Source organism: Notothenia coriiceps, unplaced genomic scaffold (genome assembly GCF_000735185.1).
Source record: "Notothenia coriiceps isolate Sejong01 unplaced genomic scaffold, NC01 NC01_scaffold00006105, whole genome shotgun sequence".
Taxonomy (NCBI): Eukaryota; Metazoa; Chordata; class Actinopteri; order Perciformes; family Nototheniidae; genus Notothenia; species Notothenia coriiceps.
In genome coordinates, this window is record NW_011338806.1 from 104,399 (window position 1) to 120,747 (window position 16,349).

The window sequence follows — 16,349 nt, forward strand, 5'->3', positions numbered from 1 at the left end:
GCGCGCAACGCCACACATGTCCCAGCTCCCAAGCTCTGTTAGGCATGAATCAAAAGCTTGCTTCATCATCTGTCTGGCAATCTTTGGTATCTGCCCTGAACTGCACCTACCAACCTGCAGGTTGAAAGCAGGAAGGCGACATAGCCACCCGTTGCAGCGCTTCTCCGGTACGTACTGCCGCACCGCTACTGTCAGCTTCGGCTCTTCTCTTACACCAACACCGTTCATCATCGGCTAGCAGCCAACGTTGCTCGCCGAGGGCATCTATGGCACTTCTTTCATCGGCGAATTGCCGGAACACGCAAAAAGCAGGAATAGGCTGATTTCAGACACTTGGTCACTCCACCTGTAGGGTAGAATATAAATCCCTCAATAAAAGCAGACACATTATTAAATGACTACATTAGAAGTAATCAAGTTTAAACGTTGGAAGGATTTAATATTGATTCATTAACATGAACACTCTCCTATTATTCAAATGCTATTAGCCTACCTTAGCTGTTGAATTGCCAAGAAAGCATTATATTTTATTAACATTTTTTTTTGTAAAATGTTGTCTAGCAATGCAAAAAGGCAACTTAAAGGGGACCTATCATGCAAAAAGACAACTTAAAGGGGACCTATCATGCAAAATGCACTTTTGTACGTCTTTTATACATGAATATGTGTCCCCGGTGTGTCAGGGAACTCACCAAGTGTCAGAAAACACAACCCTCTCTCTTTTCCTCCATACCCAAATCTCTAAAAACGGGGCTGCAATGGAGCTGATTATTATTTGAATTGTTCTGACGTCAGAAAAGGGGTGCTCCGCCTATATGGGCAATTCTCCACCTATCAGGGGACTGAGAGACTCCTCGAAAGCGCTGGAGACGCTGTAGTACATATGCCAGGCCTGTAAATGGCACTGTAGTCTGCCACAAAAGCAGAATCAGCCCTTGCAAAAACAGGGCTGGAAAAGAGCAAATAGAGCAAAATGAGGCATGGCTAAAATGCATGATCTGTTTGGTATTTTGAAAAAAAAACTTCACAGACATGTTTTATAAAGTTATGGCCCTACAATATATGTTTCAAATATAGCATGATAGGTCCACTTTAAATTTAAGTTTTAAAGTTCATTTTCTTAAATTCTTAATGCCATAGTAATAGTCCTATAAAACTTGTGTAACACACCACATCGGATAGGGTAAAATAAGGTAAAAATAAGCCACATTTCTACTTTACCTTTGCCCGTTACATGGTAAGCTCCTAGATTATAGCAGCTTTCCGCGTGTCCATTTGTTTCACAGTTTAGTTTGAACACCTGTGCTGCAGATTCATAGTTTTTCTTCACACCTTCCATGTAGTCTGCAAGCCTTTGGCATCCTTCAAAGAACATGATAAAAGGACAAATTAGTCCAACATCCCTTAAACATATTACATTTCAATCGCTGGTGTCCAGTGAAAAAATGGATATTGCTATAAAACCTCTCCAAGGGAGGTTTTGTTCCAAATGTAATTCCAAAACAACCGCAAATGAATCATACACCAATATATACCACTGATACAAACACAAAGACAACTTACAAAATACAGATGTCTACAGGAACAAACAGCACCATTAATCTGAATAGACAATTTTACCTTCGGGATCCTTTTCTTTATAGCATTGGAAGCTGTACTCCATTCCCAAATGGTCTAAAAACTCCTTCACTTCATTCTCATCTTCAAAGTTTATAAGTCCAGCCATATTTACAGCACGTGTGATTCTTTTAACCTTACTATAATCGTATGGGCTGATTAAGGCTTATCTCCCACTACATCCACTCCACTGGTACTAGTGACCTTGGTCAGTGAGTAACTGAGCTGTTACAAAAGCTTTTACTTTAAACAACAAAAACGTCAATAGAGTTGAACACCGTTAACCACACGATCGTTATATAATTGTGCTGCAATGGTTTTTAAAACGGGTTTCTATTGAAAACAGAAGAAAAACATGAGCATGCGTGTCTCGATCTCCTGATGATCTTTCTTCCTGGTTCCATAATAACGCTGAAACCCAACGGGCTTCCGTAGTCCAGCCCTTTCGCAAATGTACTTCCAGAGCAGTGACCTTTTGTTTACTGGTCTTCTTGTCCAAAATAGACCTAACTACCGGCTGTCAAAGACATATTGCCATTTTGAGTCTTTAATTTAGAGCTTCAGCCGCAACAGTGGAAAGTCAATTTTAATTTTAACATGAATTCCGTCACTGCAGACAGCTTTCGACATTTTTGTACGGAGAGCGATTTACCAAAAAGGAGGCGACAACAAGTTAGCTAGCTAGCTGGCTCTCGACTAACGATCGTCCGGGCTCTTTCCATAGTTACTGTTGTATTTTGTCAACAGTGTTAAGATAACGTCAGGCTCTCATGCAGTTTATCACTGCAGGCCAACACGGATAAAGGCGCAGCTGTTTGATTGCACAGCTTTATTTTTCCCGTCGTGGAAAGAAACCAGTCGGTCTCATAAGCTAATATATAGAGTTTTTAAAGCAATGGCCTATAGTTTCCTAAACACGGTAGGTCCTGTTGAGCCTTCGGTATTATTGTACAGTCGCTACTTTTGCAAATGACATTGAATTGCACTTTTTTAATTAGGCTTTTTACTGAATTACATTATATTTTTTATTTATTCTAATTGTATTCTGCGTTGGTATTAAGTGTTATTTTTACTCACAAAACTATGTGTTACTCTGGTTATACCAGGGAAGGAGGAGATAGTATTGTTTTTATTTTTTTATTTTTTTTATTGTCTGTGTTTGGTTGGTGAAGCACTTTGAGTTACCTTTTGTGTTTGAAAAGTTCTTTATAAATAAAGTTTGATTTGATTTGAATGCGTCTGCATCAACAAGCATCCTCTTCATGTTTCAGGATGAGGCTTCTCCCCCGGCTCTGACAGATCTGTGCCTGACTCATGTGAGCCAAAACCTGGAGTGTTTCTGTGTGAAGCGCCCTGATGGCTCCCTGCGCTTCAGAGAGGCTGTCTTCTTCCCACAGGAGCTGGCAGACCAGCTGCTGGCCAAGATGGCCACTGAAGGTAAACTTGGACCTTTTTTTAGAGGGGGATCATCAATATGTTCCCAAGGCTTATGTGTCTCTTGATATTGTTTGTTTGTAGCCTTTATTTATCCAGGTAAAAATCCCATTGAGATCAACAATCTCTTTTACAAGGGAGACCTGATATAACAATTGAAAGTAACGTATCAGGGCTAACTTTGTGTTGCACTTAATAAAACATACATTCGATATTTGACCTAATGAAAAACAGCATTGCTTATAACATAAAGCCATTTGAAATGTATTCTTACTGTGTCATATTAAGAGGAAAGACTGAGCATAGTCTCGAAACACACAAACAGTGTTGGTAATTTCTAAACCAACAAAACCACTACAGTAAATATTTATATCTTAATTTTCACACTCTTAAATCATCTGTTGAACCCTTCAATGACAACAACAAGAACTGAAAAAAAATACTTGATTGAAAAAAAGGATAACTTTTATGCTTCTCCTGGGTGACTTACTAAAGCTTTTGGTATGTTGTCACCTTGACCTAATCACTGCGGTTTGTAAACAAAGACAGTATTGTGCAAGGCTTGGTCCTCATTCCAAAGATTAAACTCAACCTGAGTTCTTTCCACTGCAGGTCTGTTGAATGACAGCACAGCGGGGGTATTTCGTAACTGTGAATACCTGCGGCTGAGACGGGCCTGCATCCGCACAGCGCGTATCTCTGCCGAGGCTTTTCTAAAAGCCCTCTGCCCTCACAGACTGCTGGAGCTGGATGCTGCCAGGGTCAATGCAGACCTCACAATTCGTGATATTCTACAAGGACTGGCCACCAATAAATTCTGTCAGGTAGAGGGATAAAATATCAACTTGTGTACAAAAAGATGACATGTTATCAAACCACCCTCTGCTCCCTTGATATTGAAATAATGTAATCCTATGTTTTGACTTCCTCTCTCAATCATCCCGCAGGAGTCCCTCCAGCGACTTGTCCTCACAGGTCTCACCATGTCCTCTCTGGAGGAACCCAGTCGGTACCGCTTCAGCTCCCTCCCGGGTCTCCGCTCCCTTTCTCTTGCCAACGTGGACTTCTATGACTCTGGGCTGGTGGACGTGTGTTCCCTGCCTCGGCTGGAGAGCCTGGATCTGTCCAACACGTCAGTGACCAACCTGACCCCCCTGCTGGGCCTGAAGGAGAGGCTGCGCTCTCTGACGCTGCATCAGCTGAAGAGGCTGGAGATGAGCACGGCTCAGCTGCTGGGAGTCATCGGACAGCTGAATGTATTGCAGGTGAGTGGAGGGAGGGAGCTGTATTTTGGACTTCGATTTGTTTTTTGTTTTGTGCAAAGAAGAACACTTTTTTTTGTGATTTCAACCACAACATATAGGGATTTGACAATATAGGACTTTATCACGAATCCTATGAAAACACCATCAATCAGATTTTACAAAATACAGAAATGTGTATGTACAAAAGAACAGACTCTAACAATTTTGGTATTTTTTGAATATAATTTAACTTTAATTTGTGCTGGGGGTGGACCGTATGCTTTGATTGGTGTTTTTTGATTGTTTTTTTTTAACTAAATATGTTTACTGAAAAAACATTCCCCATCTTTAATGCAATAAAACCTGTGTTTCTTAACAAAATTCCATTCGATGTTATCCTAGTTTTAGTCCCATTATAAGATTTGTAATCATAATTTGATGATAATCAGGATGAATCGCAATGGTAATATTATTTTGTGTGTTTGTGTAGCACCTGGACATCAGTGATGATAAGCAGTTCACTTCTGATGTGGCTCGACAACTGCTTGGACAGCCAGGAATCCTCCCCGCTCTAGTTTCCCTGGATGTGTCAGGGAGGAAACAGGTGTGTGTGTGTTTTTATATTTATCTAATTTAGATTGTAAAGAAAACATACAGGCTGTGGTCATTTCTTATATCAACTTTGCAGGTGACGGATGCAGCTGTCAAGGCATTTGTTGAGGAGAGACCAGGGATGACCTTTGTGGGACTTCTGGCCACAGATGCTGGATTCTCTGAGTTCCTCTCTGGTGATGGAAATCTAAAGGTAGAGTACAGATGTGTTAAATATCATTGAAACCATGGTGCAAAAACAAATCAGGTTTGCTTAAGTAAACTTTGTATGCAACAGGTAACAGGAGAAGCCTACGAGACCCAGATCTGTGAGGCCCTGCGGCGCTACAGTGAGAGAGAAGGGTTTGTGAGGGAAGCTCTGTTTCATCTGTTCAGCCTGACCCATGTGATGGAGAAACCCAGGCCTGACATCCTTAAGGTGAACCCACATTATTGTACTTTTGCATTTTGAACAGACATGTAAACTAAAACTTGGTAAGCAGAGGCATACAACCCTAAAGTAGTACCGTAATTTTCGGACTATAAGGCGCACCTGAATATAAGCCGCAGCAACTAAATTGAATGATGTGTACATATATAAGCCGCACTGGACTATAAGCCGCAGGTGTTTTAATGTTTAATTACCATATGTAAGGGTTCGTGCACAGAGGGGATTGTCGGGAAAGAGATGGCTGTTTGAGGAAGCTCCCATTTATTAACATTTCAACAAACAAGTTGCATATTTGCATAACGTATTCAAGTGTTAGCATTTAGTGCAATAGTAGCTACAGAACATGTACTCTGTGTAAACTGTACTGTATCACATAGCGTTTCAGACACACAAACTTTTCAACTTTCAAACTTAAACGGTGCACTCCCAGCGCACGTACCGGCAGTGATCTTCAGCAGTGGTTTTCAACCAGTGGTACGGGGACAAACTGTCTCGCTCTTAATGTCTGTCTGTCTTGCTCTCGTTCTGTCTCTCGTACCACTCTCGGTTCCACTTTTACTTTTGCGCGCTACCTGTCTCACTCTTTTCCGGCCTCCAGCTTTTCCTGCTGGAGCCCGCCGCTTAAAGGTGGGGGGCGCGGACCGGCCATAGAGCCCATAGAGTTAAAGGTGGTGGACTGTAACCTGTAAAATCCATAGATTTAGGAGGTCCCCTAGTGGCCGTTAGCTGTAAAAATCCATAGATTAGCCACACCGTTATATAAACCGCAGCGTGGAAAAATGAGGAAAAAGGCGCGGCTTATAGTCCGAAAATTACGGTAATTCTAGCTCTTGCCTTTTCTCTAAGAGTTTCAAATTTCCTCCTAGAGAGTTTAAGGTCTAAGCCCTACACCCCATCATATTTTCCTCATCACTGAACATAATATTCTCTTGTTTTACTCTAGCTGGTGGTTTTGGGGATGAAGAACCACCCTGCCACTCTGAACGTCCAGCTGGCAGCCAGTGCCTGTGTGTTCAACCTGACGAAGCAGGACCTGGCTGCAGGGATGCCAGTGCGACTGCTGAGCACCGTCACTCAGCTTCTGCTGGAGGCCATGAGGACGTTCCCCAACCACCAACAGGTAGCTCCATGCCTGCACTGCTGTCCCTCTGGCATTCTTCATGGGTGCCGCAGTTTGTCAAAACAAACATGACCGCATTTTGCTGCATTTCGTTTGGTGAACTAGATTCGGCTCACAAGGACAGGAAATGATCACGATGAAATATGTTTATGTGACATGTCACCAGTTCCCATCAATGTTGGACAAACCAATCGAGTTCTAAATCTATATACAATTGTATCTGCTTAGGTACGACTAGTCAATAACAGTTTTCCCCTTTACAATTGATTTGATTTCTAAATTATTTTTCCTGAATTTGCTATTCCTATAAGTCACTTATGTTTATGCACTGTTGAGCACAAACTACTATAATTATATGGTAACAGCTGATTGTAAAAGTTTTGCTTGTTGTTCAGGTTTTGGTCTGATATCTGTTTTGGTTTCTCTGACATCAGCTCCAGAAGAATTGCCTGCTGTCTCTGTGCAGTGACCGCATTTTGCAGGAAGTTCCATTCAACAGGTGAGAAATACCTTTCTTATTTCATATTTGAATCTCATTTTAACATACAGATATCATGTACTATAAATAATAAATCTATTAGATAAACAGTAAATGTCTGTCGGTTAAAGCAATAAGTGAAGTCTTAAACTTGTCATAAAAAAACATATCTTGTGTTAATAATATGTCTTCCTCTTCTTTGCAAGGTTTGAAGCTGCCAAGCTAGTGATGCAGTGGCTCTGCAACCATGAGGACCAGAACATGCAGAGGATGGCTGTGGCTATCATTTCCATACTCGCTGCCAAGGTAAATGTTGTGCAACTTCTACTGTAATTAATGAATTGATTACAAAAGTTATTATTAAACTCCTGGACGTTTGCTTCTCCCAGTTGTCGACAGAGCAGACGGCTCAGCTGGGAGCAGAGCTGTTCATAGTGAAGGTAAGGTTTCTCATTTTGGCTCTGTTCTCTTTCACTGTTGCTAATTTACCAAAACATTCACATTTCATTGCTAATAATGCTCCCATCCTGCCCGCAGCAACTGCTCCACATCGTGCGTCAGAAGGCCACTCAGGGCGTGGTGGACGCCACCCTCAAATTCACACTGAGCGCTCTGTGGAACCTCACCGATGAATCGCCGACGACCTGCCGCCATTTTATTGAGAACCAGGGCCTGGACCTGTTCATTAAAGTTTTAGAGGTACACAGAAATATCAACTTGTAAATAAGCAGTAGAGAGACTTAGAGCAAATGATCATGCTAATTAATCACATGTTGTTATGTAGCAGCACATATGCCTTCAGGGGGATTGACTCACTGTTGATTTGCTCTTTACCCCCCCCCCCCCCCTCCCTCTGCAGTCCTTCCCAAACGAGTCCTCTATTCAGCAGAAGGTTCTCGGCCTGCTGGTGAGTGAACTGCTCTACTAGCCTTAAGAAAAGATGAAGACTTCATTAATTTACAATATTATAACATCATTATCGCCTTTTCTCCATTTGTTGTGTAGAACAACATAGCTGAGGTGGGGGAGCTGCACGTGGAGCTGATGGTGCAGAGCTTCCTGGACCACATCAGCACGCTGCTGCACAGCTCCGAGGTGGAGGTCAGCTACTTCGCCGCGGGCATCCTCGCACATCTGATGTCTCGAGGAGAGGAAACCTGGACGCTCAGTGCCGAGCTCCGATCCTCCCTGCTGGAGCAGCTGGTGAGAATCTGCAAAACATTCTTAATAAATACTGCAGTTATTCTTGAACCGTTTGTTTGACTGTTTACATTTGTATCTCTCCAGCATAATGTCATCATGAAGTGGCCCGCGCCTGATTGTGAGATGGTGGCCTACAGGTGAGATGCAGCTTCTCAACAGTCATAATAAAGCAAAAAAAGAACTTGAAATGACCAAAGAATGTATTACTTGCTAAAGCCTATTCAAGTTTATTTTCATACAATGCTGAAAAATCTATTTTAAAGTAGCGCCAAAAGACAAGGTTTCATCCTACTACTTTTTAATTTGTGTCTGAACGTACTTTTCTTTAACTATCTATAGCCTAAACCTAAAACATGCTATATAGAGTACATACTAAATATATTCTTATTGTCTCTCTTTCTTTAGGTCATTTAACCCCTTCTTTCCCCTCCTGGAGTGCTTTCACACTCCCGGGGTCCAGCTGTGGGCGGCCTGGGCCATGCAGCATGTCTGCAGCAAGAACGGTGAGACACATACAGAACCTATTGTTCTCATAAATGAGTACATTCACAAATAAAACACTGACGTCTCTTTAGGCAGTAACTTACTCCCCCAATGGCTTAAGGATGTAATGTTGTTTTCACCCTGTGTGTCTGCAGCCGCTCGCTACTGCAGCATGTTGTTGGAGGAGGGCGGCCTGCAGCAGCTGGAGCTGGTGAACACACACCCACAGACCCACAAAGATGTCCAGCTGCTGGCTAAGAGCATTCTGGAGAGCCTGCAGCGCCACAGAGCGCGCACCGGACAGCCGGTACACACACACACCAGTCGCCGCCCGCCGCCACAGTAACCTCACAAAGGTAAACACTCACACTAATGTTCATTCGCCAGATCAGTAATACAATGGATGGCGGTTTTTCATTCTTTTAAATTTCTCTTTCAGAAAGTGAGGCTCCCTGACCAAGTTCTGGATATAAGCTGGGTCCCATGAGAGGAATCGTGTATGCCTGTGCGCATATCCCAAGCACAAACACACTTTACCACGAGCCCAGAGAAAGGAAACATTAAAGGACAAAACGCTAGACAATTATTTGCACACACACTAACATTATTTATTTTCTGTGTTCGTCTCAAAACAAAAGAATCTGTGTGTGTTAATCTTGTGACTAACAGTGATAACTATGAGAACTATTGGTCAGTAAAGCTTAAAATCTCATCCTGAGGTTTGTGTCTGTGCTCGCTGTTCATTGTGGATCATGATGAATATAATGCCAAAAAGACATTCAGTGCTCATGTACAAATCTCAGTTTGAGTTTGAACCCCTGAAAGCTCAGCTGAGGGCAACACCCTCCGGCTCCTGTACGTTACTGAAGGCTCTGGTTGTCTGACTTGGTCTTTTTTAGCTCATTAGATATACGCATGGCGCTGCTGTGAGCACAAGCATGCTGGAGTTTGTCTGAATGCTGCTACTGTTCGTTTTAGGAATGCCTGCTTGTTTGTTTATAGCAGTGCTGCGTTCACTGAAACCCAATGCCTACAGGTCCTGAGTACTGCTGTTGCTCACTTCTTTATTTAGTCTTTTATCAGCTAATGCATTTTATTGAATGTGACAGGACACTTGCCTAGAGTGTTTTCAGTGGGTTCAAAAGTTTAAAACTTAACCTTATAAAGAAGTTGTATCTCTTGAAGCTCCAGTAAATATTTTGGCAGCTCCTAAATCAGACATACCAGTTGCAAACCAGTCGTGCTGTGAATCAGAAGATCCAGAGTTAAATGTATACCATCATTGTGTCTGCTAACCAGGGTCCTCTCTGACAACAAATGGCAATAAAGATGTGGTCAGTATATTCATGATGGATGTGTATTCAGTCATGGCCGTTGTCTTTTTTTGAGAAACTCCTGTATATATATATATATATATTGATATGTTCGCTGTGCTTTCCATTGCGTGTTAAACACAGACAGCACTTCAGTGTGAGCATGTGTGTATGTACATCCGTACAACTAGCTGCATCCTAAAGAGTGTATTTAATTTGTACATAATAGAAAATGAGAGAAATGGTAATTGTTTGTTCAGGAGAGGTTGAATTGGTTGCATGGAAATTATTATACTGAATGTTCCGGACTGTGTTTATCTGAAAATGATGTTTAAGAACAAAGAAAACAAATAAGGAAAAAACTGGGAGACTTATCGGAAATGTTTTTCTGTTCTGAAATGACTTAAGTATCCTCCAGAATGCCAATTTAGCACTTCTGCTGTCTAGATAAGATCTTGGTTCTCATTAATGTCCCATCCTTATTTTCCATCTGGGCTGCAATGATGTGGCGATTTACAGAAAAAAATAAGCAGCAACCATTTTGACAACAAATTAATATTTTGATTAATTTGCATACTTGCAGAATTTTTTTTTCAATCACTTAAAAGTTGAAATGTTTTTCCATGTTATATCTTCTTAAACTGACTATCTTTGGGATAAGGACTGCAATAACTTTACATTTGGAGACTGTGCATATCCCAGGCGCGCGTACACTTTATACAAAAACCCAGAAGGGGAAACTAAATAGGACAAACACTACGCCTTAAGTTCCCTCAGACTTTGGTCTATAAAAAAAGTGAAAATTGTCTAAACAATTGATTGATTATTCTTGGAAATAAACGGCGGATAAATCAATAATGCAAATCTCATTAGTTGCAGACCTTTTCTGTTTGCTAATTATTTCTTATTCAAAATTATGCCAAACCGCTGACACAACATTTTTGAGGCAGAGTGAATTTTGGCTTCATCAGGAACAATGGAGATGGGTTACAAGATTTATATAAATAATTAATGTTAATGGTAATAAAGACAATATATTGGGCTGCTAATGGTACTCTAATACATCTATCAGCAAAACAAACATCACCTCATCTGCTTACTGAGAAATGGTCTTATTGTTTCTGTAAATCAGTTGATGTTGTTGTGAGAGCTTGCTAAATATGGTGTGTCCTGAGCTGATCTCACAGCTTCATCAAGGACAAAGAGCAGCAGATGATAATTGGTTTGTTGTCTGTTGCTCCGGATGTGTTTGATTGTTGCCTCTGAACATCACATTGAATGAAGTCCAGTTTCATTTTTCATAAGAGTTTAATGCGGAGATACAAAAAGTCTCGATGCGGTATGTCTGCTGTGACTGTGCCATGTTGCTGCTGAGAGTCTCGTTTTCAAGTTTGGAAATAAAGAATGTACATTCCCATAAACTAGAGATGACATTTGTGTTTCTTTATTTCAAAAAAATGTGACAAACAAATATGGATATATGGGTGAATAAACAGTATAAATTACTTTTTCTCTGATCAAAATATCCCTATGTCGCTCTCATCATGAGTCACAAAATCAAACACTTGCCGCTAATGTTGACCTTATCTAATGTATTGATACTGTCTGGGATGCACACAGAAAAAATCAATGGGTGTTAATTGTCTATCAGACATGAGGTTATGGAGGAGCGCTGAGTGACGGAGGGAGACATTTCCAAAAGGTTTATTGCCCAGTGTACCGCGGGGGTCTCTTTTCAATGAAGGCATCCATTCCCTCTCTTCTGTCCTTGGTGGGAATGACCTGAAAACAGAGAGTGATCGTTACACCAGGACAATGGCGTGGAGATAATCTGACAGAAAAAAAAACGGTTAATATTCTGATAATTGTTTAATTGTCCAATTTTCGTTTCTCGCAGAAATGCTTCTCAAACATGGAGATTTCCTGATTTCCTATTTTATATAAACATTAAATTGAATGTTTTTAGGTTTTGGACTGACAAAACAAGACATTTCAATGCATCACCTTGTAACAAACTGGGATATTACTATTTGTACACTATTTTCTGTCATTTTATAGACCAAATGATAATTCCATTCATCTAGAAAATACTCTGCGGTTTAATTGATAATATAAATAATCATTCGTTGCAGCCTCAGAGGCTTTCCCAAATGCCTGAGAGTGAGCATCAAAGCTGAACCCAACTAGTATAATATGTGTCGAGACGAAAGTCAATATTAAAATAAGGATAATGATATCAGATTAAAAACAGTGAATGGCACCAGTGAAGGGCAAATTCTAAATCTGGCTCCAGTCCAGCAGGCGGTCACAGGGAGCCTAAAATCTGTGGTTCCACTAGAGATGTGGCTCAAAGGAGAGCAAAGAGTCACGTATATAATGAGCCTGATGCAAAGCACCTGGAGATGCAGAGGACAAAAGACAGAAACAATTCACTGTGAGTGGCAGAGAGGAGAGGGTTGAGAAGGATTCACCCAAATACATTGCTGGTAATATGTATAAATATATGTATCTGGTTTGAAGATATTTGTGATGGAAAACATTGAATTTAATTATTATTTCTAGTTAGTCTTACAAAGTATTAATCTAAAACGTCTGAATGAGCAACATGGAAGCTAAATGAAGCTGCATGGAGCTAAAAGAACTCTACAGTATCTCAAATAAAAAGGAAAGAGTCAAGACTGAGTTGTCCCGTGTGTCCTTTGGAGTGAACCAGGCCTTTTTTCAAGTTTAGGCAGGAGTCAATCAACCAAACCCAATCAGAACTTGACAATATGTACTGCTTATACTGATGATTAATCGGTAACAAATCACTGGGGTCAGCCGCATCTGAAGTAAGTGTTTTTTTGTAATGAAATAAAAACTTGAAGACTTACCAGAGCATAACACATCTTCTCTATCTTCATCGCTGAAGTGATGTCAACCTGGGAAAGAAAGACTCAGTTCAGTACCATCACTGATGCAGAAAAACTATAAAAAGGAATGAATCATGATATACCTCAATGCCTCTGTCCATTGCCTCCTTTGCCAGCCGCACAGCAATAGGAGCCTGAGAAACAGAACACAGTGAATTGGTGTCAATAAAGCACCATACTGTTTACCTGTCACCATTAACGTTTAATTATGCAGAGTCTGCAGTAAAAGAAAATGTAGAATTCATACACATTTGTATACCATAAAGCTTTAATTACAAATTGAGGAGTCAGTATTTATGATGAAATAAAATGACAGGGACATTTTGGAAAATGTAGGATTCAGTTTTGGGGAGATTGGCTCATACAAGGCACTAAAACTCAAGATCTTATTTTTTATCTGTCTAAAATACGCCAACTTTATTCAAGTTAAAAACAGAACCTGTGGGGTAGCCATTTAAAAAGCACTCTTTTTAAACTGTAAGGACATTTAAAGACTGGAGAAGCTTTTTCCCTTGATTTATAAAGATAATGGGTTTTTTTTCCCTCAGGAAGCCACATGAACACTAAGAGAAAAGGCCTTGGGCTCATTATGTTCTCTGTGCTACCTCACTTTCATTCAATGCAAGTGTGTGTGTGTGTGTGTGTGTGTGTGTGTGTGTGTGTGTGTGTGTGTGTGTGTGTGTGTGTGTGTGTGTGTGTGTGTGTGTGTGTGTGTTTCTATTTCTACTCTTGAGTGCCACTCATGCCCTGCCATCTGCGGGCATCTGAACTGGAGTGAAAGAGATATGGAGTGACAGAGGCCTAGAGAAAGAGGGAACAGAGGATGGACGAATACACAAGGAAGAGGGAAGACAGAATGAAAATATGAAGAAGAGATTGGTGGTGGGAAAGAGAGGAAGAAGTAAGAGAGCAGGTCCCTGTCTGAAGGAGGAGGGATGCATCAGTAGCACAGTGAGAAATGTCATTTCTCAACTAAAACTAAACAACAAACGAAACTAATTTTGATGTTGAGTAATGTGTGTGATTGACTGGCATTGTTCACTTTTTTATGATATATCAAATTACTGAGAAAATGTTTAGTCACATCCCTGATTGAAAACTGACTTTTGAACAAAATGATCATCTTGCATACAATTTCTTAATTTTTTATGTATTTCTTTATTTACTTGGGCTAGAATGGACATCAATGTATCCCTGATTGAAAACTGAATTAGAAACTAATTATTTGATAATTTTGCATACAAATTAATGGATTTATTTATCAACTTGGCAAGAGTGGACCTCCATATAGTTACAGCATTTCCGATAAAATTGTTATTTCTTATTGTATAATCAGGCCCAGTCAAAAATGTGAACAAGAAACAATTAGGTCTCCAGCTATGAGAGGAGAATAGACCCTGAAGGGAGGGGATGCATCAGTAGCAGAGTGAGAAAGTGTGTTGTTCTCTGACCTGGGGCAGTATCTCTCTGGCCAGGCTGAGAGCCTCTCTGAGGGCAGCATCTCCCGTCTCGTTCTGTTCCACAGATCTGTTCACCAGCCCCATCTCCAGAGCCTTCTGCCCCCCCACACGCTTACCTGACAACAGAGAGACAGACAGAGAGAGTGTGAGATAAACAAAGCCCTCACTGACAGATGAGCATCCTCTGGTGTACAGCAACATGTCAGCGTTTCTGTTACCCCACCTGTGTAGATGAGCTCTTTGGCCAGAGTCATGCCGACCGTCCTTGGCAGCCGCTGACTGCCCCCTGCAGGACAAAACACCTCAAGGTCAAATTCTCAAAGCTGCTTTGCCTTTTCCTTTCTCACTTTGTAAGGTCTTTTTTGTGACCTATGTTTGTCTTACCCGCCCCTGGGAGCAGCCCTCGCGTCGTCTCGATCAGACCCATCTGTGCCGAATGTGCTGAAACACAAACACACACACAGAGGACGTTTGAAGGTCAGAGCTGCGGAGTGCCATTAAGCTGTGGAGGGCGTAAAGTCTGACTGATGCCTCTGTCAGAGCAACAGACGCAAACACCTGCTCGCTTAGCCCATCAGCGATCAGCCAATCACAGAGCTGCTACGACTAATTCAACCAATCACATGTGTTCAGCTCCATGAACAGCTGGGCAGATGTCAAATGATACGGGTATCATTAATCCCTTGGCTCAACTCAACTAATCATTAACAATCGGAGATAAGCAACAATGACAGACTGGTTTTTGCTTGACCGCTGTGGAGTTTGAACCTTTTATTTTCCCTGATGTAGATTTAAGATAATCTGGAACATTCTGTATGTCTTCATCATTTTATACACATATCCTCAAATTTCAGTATGGAAATCTGCTTGTTAAGGTTGAGCGTTTCCACGATCCATAAATAAACACTGGCCTTTTTCAGGAAAAGATGAACACCTCAAAACTGAGTTTAAAATTGCAAAAAACTGGCAAAAAAAGGAAAGACTAAGACTAAGACCTGACTCAATAAAAAGTAGCATGTAGATAACAAAAAAATACAAAAATGGAGGGGATGGAAGCATCTGCTTTTAACCGTTTATATGAACTGTAGGAACTTAAATCTAATTTCAAATGTGAATTCAAGTCCTAAAGATGTACAATTCTCCAGTATTTCACAATTAAACAGTAGAGCTGGTTGAGAACTGGTTCGGTAATCTACACTGATGTTATGAGGGAGTTGTCAATCTAGAAAAATGTTCCGAAGAGAATGCTATCCTTCTCCATCCTGCTGAGACCCATCACTGATCGGACATGACTGTTCTGGTGACAGCTGTGGAGACAACATGCCATTCCCTTTCATACACAATTAACATCACCTGAAGGAAGGAGAGAGGAATATTAACTAAACTCAAGCATGATGCACATACTCTTTCAGTTCAGAGTTGATAAGGGAGAATTGGTTTTAGAGGTCACTCACAAGCAGTGCGGAGGTCACAGGCCAAGGCCATCTCCAGCCCACCTCCCAGGGCAGCGCCGTCCATTGCTGCGATGGTGGGCATGGGCAATGATGCTGTGAGGACAGAGGAGGGTCAACAGATGCATAGACTCGTGTGTAATCTCAGGGGATGGATATTGGAGTCAACTGCTCACTTTCTTACCTATCTGAGTCATGAGGGTTCGCAGCATGTGAACAAAGCTATCAGACATAGCATCATTCATCCGAGCTCTCTCTTTCAGGTCTGCCCCTATCGTAACGTACAGACGTCATTAGGAAAAGCTTGGATCAAAAATAAAGAACCATGGCAGGTTGTAGGTGCTCTGGAAAAACACTTACCTGCACAGAAAACACCTGGAACTAAACTCCTGAAGATAACCACACGGACTGCTGAGTCCTCGGACAGACTGGACACCAACCCCCTCATCTGAACACACAGGGCACAATTTCTCAATCAGTGTGTGTGTGTGTGTGTGTGTGTGTGTGTGTGTGTGTGTGTGTGTGTGTGTGTGTGTGTGTGTGTGTGTGTGTGTGTGTGGTGGGTACGTAAGTACGTACGACGTCGTACGTA

General features: G+C 41.3%; 3 protein-coding genes across 3 annotated transcripts in view; 1 reads left to right on the forward strand and 2 right to left on the reverse strand.

Moving 5' to 3' along the window:
* The window catches only part of coa7 (cytochrome c oxidase assembly factor 7), a 2,892-nt gene extending 826 nt beyond the window's left edge, over window positions 1-2,066 (reverse strand). The window contains exons 1-2 of the mRNA XM_010768905.1: window positions 1,621-2,066; window positions 1,222-1,362 (exon numbers count right to left, since the gene is read on the reverse strand). Coding sequence (XP_010767207.1) covers window positions 1,222-1,362; window positions 1,621-1,726 — 247 coding nt within the window. The 5' untranslated portion in view covers window positions 1,727-2,066. The remainder of the gene's footprint in view (window positions 1-1,221; window positions 1,363-1,620) is intronic.
* Window positions 2,067-2,112: 46 nt separating this feature from the next.
* zyg11 (zyg-11 family member, cell cycle regulator) lies at window positions 2,113-8,976 on the forward strand. Its single transcript, XM_010768903.1, has 17 exons — window positions 2,113-2,536; window positions 2,889-3,054; window positions 3,664-3,875; window positions 3,999-4,316; window positions 4,786-4,899; window positions 4,984-5,100; window positions 5,185-5,325; window positions 6,281-6,457; window positions 6,892-6,956; window positions 7,142-7,241; window positions 7,325-7,375; window positions 7,473-7,634; window positions 7,795-7,842; window positions 7,941-8,138; window positions 8,223-8,275; window positions 8,544-8,641; window positions 8,777-8,976. The coding sequence occupies exons 1-17, from the start codon at window positions 2,513-2,515 to the stop codon at window positions 8,965-8,967; spliced, it is 2,235 nt and encodes a 744-aa protein (XP_010767205.1). The 5' UTR covers window positions 2,113-2,512; the 3' UTR covers window positions 8,968-8,976.
* A 1,862-nt stretch (window positions 8,977-10,838) lies between these two features.
* Window positions 10,839-16,349, reverse strand: part of echdc2 (enoyl CoA hydratase domain containing 2) — a 6,697-nt gene continuing 1,186 nt past the window's right edge. Inside the window, exons 3-11 of the mRNA XM_010768906.1 lie at window positions 16,118-16,205; window positions 15,942-16,028; window positions 15,761-15,853; window positions 14,691-14,747; window positions 14,530-14,592; window positions 14,298-14,422; window positions 12,930-12,980; window positions 12,808-12,855; window positions 10,839-11,716 (exon numbers count right to left, since the gene is read on the reverse strand). Coding sequence (XP_010767208.1) covers window positions 11,639-11,716; window positions 12,808-12,855; window positions 12,930-12,980; window positions 14,298-14,422; window positions 14,530-14,592; window positions 14,691-14,747; window positions 15,761-15,853; window positions 15,942-16,028; window positions 16,118-16,205 — 690 coding nt within the window. The 3' untranslated portion in view covers window positions 10,839-11,638. The remainder of the gene's footprint in view (window positions 11,717-12,807; window positions 12,856-12,929; window positions 12,981-14,297; window positions 14,423-14,529; window positions 14,593-14,690; window positions 14,748-15,760; window positions 15,854-15,941; window positions 16,029-16,117; window positions 16,206-16,349) is intronic.